Raw genomic sequence first — 4,476 nt, 5'->3', positions numbered from 1 at the left:
GTTATTTCTACGGTGTAGACAAAATCAGCCATGTAGCTATTAACATCTCCCTGATTTAAAAAGAAATACTGAACTTTCTTTTTCCTGCTGTCCTTAGCGAGGAAAGGTGTAAACACAAGAGACTGTAGCTACTATTGGAAGTCCCCAGGAGACAGGCGTTTCCTCTTGGTTACTGACTCCCTGGGTGACTGACGCCCCTTGAACAGCAGGGCCACCGTGTTTCCTTTGAAGCAAGTGATCCTTAAGGAATTTTCCAGGTTTAGTAACTTCTGTCTAGCTCTGAAAAGACGTAATGGCTGCAAAAGTGCTTCGTTGAAGAAAATAAGATATATTCATTTTTAAATAAAAATACTTATGGGCGAGAAAAATCGGAGGGGACTGAATCAATTACAGTAAATCTGTGGGCTCTAAGGGAGCAAATAATCCAGGCTGGCTGAAAGAGTTAAATATTCTAAATTTATAAAGCCAGGGCAAACACATAAAAGGATTCAATCTTCTTCTTCTTCTTTTTTTAAGGATTCAATCTTCTAACAATCCTGGGAGGGGGGCAAGAGCAGGATTCTTGTTTCCATTTTAAGAATGAGGAAACTGAGGTTCAAAAAGCCCAAGTGGCATGCCTCTTCAGTAATCGGCCAATCGTCGCCGCCTAACTTCACCTCACCTCCCAGTGCAGCACTAGAGTCCCCTCAGGGGTGGCGGTCCCTGGTCAGTCCAGCTCCAGCAGGCCGGGAGGGTAGGACGTTCCCTGTCAGGCAGCACTTCCGCCACCCGGGGCCCGCGCAGCTCACCTCCTTCACCTCCCGCGCTACCCCAGTCACGAGTTGTTTTCGGGGCCCGCCCCTCCACTTGCTGATTGGGTAGCTCCTGAACCATTGCTGTCCTCTCATTGGTTGTTCCTTTTTTGGCTCTCCAACACCGCCTAGACCCACCGGATACACTGGTAGGGCTTCCGCTTCCCCCTTCTCCCTCCTCCCGCTTGTCCTCTTCTCCCAGTCGGCAGCACAGCGGTGGCTGCCGGGCGTGGTGTCTGTGGGTCGGTTGGTTTTTCTCTCACCGTTGGTGTCCGTGCCGTTGAATTGCCCGCCATGGCTGAGCTGGATCCATTCGGCGCACCTGCTGGCGCCCCTGGCGGTCCCGCGCTGGGGAATGGAGTGGCCGGCGCCGGCGAAGAAGACCCGGCCGCGGCCTTCTTGGCGCAGCAGGAGAGCGAAATTGCGGGCATCGAGAACGACGAGGCCTTCGCCATCCTGGACGGCGGCGCCCCCGGGCCCCAGCCGCACGGCGAGCCGCCGGGGGGTCCGGGTGAGAGTGCGGTCGCGTTTGGGGCGAGAGGACTTGTCTGGAAACTCGGCCCACAGTGGGTCCGAGAGCTTCTGTGTGACTTGTGCTCCTTGCTGAATTAGGAGGTTAGGGAGCAGTGCAAAGAGGAAACGAGACCCTGGCCCAGTCATGCAGAAACCTAGGCTCGAGAAGCCTGGTCGGTTCTCAGCGTGTTTGAGTGCTTCTGGGTGCGGGCGGAGCGAGAAAGCAAGTATAGGGTGGCAGGCTTCGGAGCCGGAAGAAGCCCGTTCAATTCAGCAACTTTTCATTAAGCACTTGCTGTGCCTTTAGTCCGGTCTCTGAAGCAACCGCATTGGCGCAGTTTTTCCAGACTTATAAGCAAGTCTGAGCCGAGCACAGAACTCCAGTTATTAGAAAAGGAGGGCAGAAAAAAAATAAGAATGGAAATATTGTTTTTTTGAGAGATACAAACAAAAGTAGCAATGCAGTTCAGCATTTAAGCACTTAAGGTGTACAGAGTGTTGGATTACGAGGAGGAAGGAGTGAGTAGGGAACTCAGGAAAGATGGTCTAGGGTCTGGAGAAAGAACTGCCAGGCGGGATAGGAGTTTACCATGGTTGAGCGGTTGATTTACAGCTAGGACTTATGGAGCTCTCCCTCTGGGAACAGCTTTGGTAGGCAGTATTGCCTAAGTAGAACCCACGATTAGCCTAAACCAATCAGGGAGGAATGAAGAGGTGAATAGAGAATGTTCTCAGCCAAACTAAAGTAAAAATGGGGCAGGTAGGATGGCAGTTTGACTTTTGGATGCCTTACCTGTGTGTGATGCTTAGCATCATGAGTGGAAAAGACCTATTTAATAATACAAAGAAGTAGGAAATTCAGCCAGAAGAAATGAAATATGGCTTTTCATTCACTTAAAAATTTCCAACTAAGGGAGAATAGCGCTCTATTGGGGCATATAGGAGTAGTGTCTACACTAATCTGATTTCAAACCTTAAGGGGCCAAGTAGGTAACATATACGAGAGAAGCTGACTTGACATGAGACAGTAGAAGTGTTGGAGACTGAGACTTTGGTGCACTATAGTAGTGCTCTGTGTAAAGGCATTCAGACCCAGCAATCTCAAGTTACTATGCCAGCCAGGCAGAACCTTTCGATGGATGGATTGGGGAGGGTGCTGCTAGTTTGCAGCCTCTGAGTTTTTGACTGCACCATGTTGCTTCCTAAGCAAATCAGTCCCCTAATAAGAACTTAGTGGGAACATGTAATATGCCCGAATATGCAACTTTATAGCAAGTAGGTTGGACTGAACTGGGCTGTGATTGCGAGATGAGGTTGGCCTTAAGTGATTAGGAGATATTTTCATTGGGTGGTCTCTAACATCTGTCTGAGTATTTTAAAATTGACTTCTTAGATCCTTAGTTTACCTTCCTCGTTTAGTAGAAGAGAAACAATCCTAGAGAGAAATAACTTGCTTTAAAAAGTACGAGTTAATAGATGAGCCCCAAGTCTACCACATTCTGTTGTAGTGTTTAGTTGTTTTAGCCGGGGTGGGGTGCGATAAGAGACAGGCAGTTGTGGCTGTCCCAGGTAGAACAGATTTGGGAGAAGCAGGACCCAAGATCTATAGTTGGAAGATTGTCCTGATTCAAGGACAGTGTTACCCTTACTGTTTTATCTCCACTACCTAGCAGTGTGTCTGACATTTAGTAGATGCTCACGTTTGACAGAGAAATGGGCAAAAATGTCAGATCCAAGGGTCCTGTGTAGAACTGACAGATCTTGGTGACAGGCAGTTAGGGAAGGTAAAAGGAAGAGAATAGAGTTGGATACTCAGGTCCTTTGTGCATCAAGCCTTCAGCAAAGGGAAGGAAAGAAATGGTTGCTGACTTAGTTCCTAGGAAGGACTTTCTTAGTGAACTAAGCATTTGGTGACTTAAAGCCAGATTCCTGACAGTGTAATTGAAGTTGGTAATATGCAGTGGTCAGCATTTCCTTTGGGGATTAGAGAACTGATTGGACACTTTTTCTCTCTTAGTTTTCTTTTTCCTTCTTTCTTTTGTTTTTTAAGATATGCTCTAGTGGTTAAGATTCTATGCTATCCTAAACTGCTTGAGTGTGAGTTTAGCTTTGTGATCTCAGACAATATATATAACTACCATCACTGCCCGGCCTTAGTTTTCTCCTTTGTAAAAGTTGCATAATATAATTTATAATGCTATGTGGCATCTTTAGGATTACGTTAAAGAGTGTCTATAGGCCGGGCGCGGTGACTCAAGCCTGTAATCCCAGCACTTTGGGAGGCCGAGACGGGTGGATCACGAGGTCAGGAGATCGAGACCATCCTGGCTAACACGGTGAAACCCCGTCTCTACTAAAAAAATACAAAAAACTAGCCGGGCGAGGTGGCGGGCGCCTGTAGTCCCAGCCACTCGGGAGGCTGAGGCAGGAGAATGGCGTAAACCCGGGAGGCGGAGCTTGCAGTGAGCTGAGATCCGGCCACTGCACTCCAGCCTGGGCGACAGAGCCAGACTCCGTTTCAAAAAAAAAAAAAAGAGTGTCTATAAAGTGCTTACAGTTATATAGTAAGTATCCAGTGAATTCCAGCTACTGTTAGTGGGAGAAAGGAGTTACAAGGCCTTTAGGCTTTGAAGTGTACTGAGTAAATTGAGAGGTTTTAGGCGGGAGCTCTCTTTCTGATGTATTTTACAGAGAGTCATAGGCAGTCAGCTATGACAGATTGATGAGAGGAAACTAAACTGGCCCCAGCCTTGCGGAAAGCGCCTATGGAGGATGGGCACAGGCAAAAACCAGAGAGGTTAGGGCTGAGCCTTGGATGACTCCCTTGGTTGTTAAGAGATCCAGAAAAAGAGACAGGTTTAGAGGCAGGAAGTAACCAGTAGAGCACAAGTAGAGCTGTTGAAAAGCTCTCAATCATGAGGGCTGAGTGGGGGAAGAGAACAGGAGAGACAGGCCACAGACAGAGTACGGCAGTGAGGCACTATTACAGTGTCCTGTTGTTTTTGAGACAGAGTCTCGCTGTCGCCCAGGCTGGAGTGCAGTGGCGTGATCTTGGTTTACTGCAACCTCTGCCTTCTGGGTTCAAGCAGTTCTCCTGCCTCAGCCTCCTGAGTAGCTGGGATTACAGGTGTGTACCACCATGTTCAGCTAATTTTTGTATTTTTCTTAGAGA

General features: G+C 48.0%; 1 protein-coding gene across 2 annotated transcripts in view; it reads left to right on the top strand.

Moving 5' to 3' along the window:
- The first annotated feature begins 885 nt into the window (after positions 1-885).
- The window catches only part of CLTA (clathrin light chain A), a 22,146-nt gene continuing 18,555 nt past the window's right edge, over positions 886-4,476 (top strand). For both annotated transcript variants that reach the window (XM_023203191.2, XM_023203192.2), the window contains exon 1: positions 886-1,302. In XM_023203191.2, coding sequence (XP_023058959.1) covers positions 1,086-1,302 — 217 coding nt within the window. In that variant the 5' untranslated portion in view covers positions 886-1,085. The remainder of the gene's footprint in view (positions 1,303-4,476) is intronic.

The sequence above is a fragment of the Piliocolobus tephrosceles genome, chromosome 14, assembly GCF_002776525.5.
Source record: "Piliocolobus tephrosceles isolate RC106 chromosome 14, ASM277652v3, whole genome shotgun sequence".
Taxonomy (NCBI): Eukaryota; Metazoa; Chordata; class Mammalia; order Primates; family Cercopithecidae; genus Piliocolobus; species Piliocolobus tephrosceles.
This window is presented reverse-complemented; position numbering and strand designations above follow the sequence as displayed.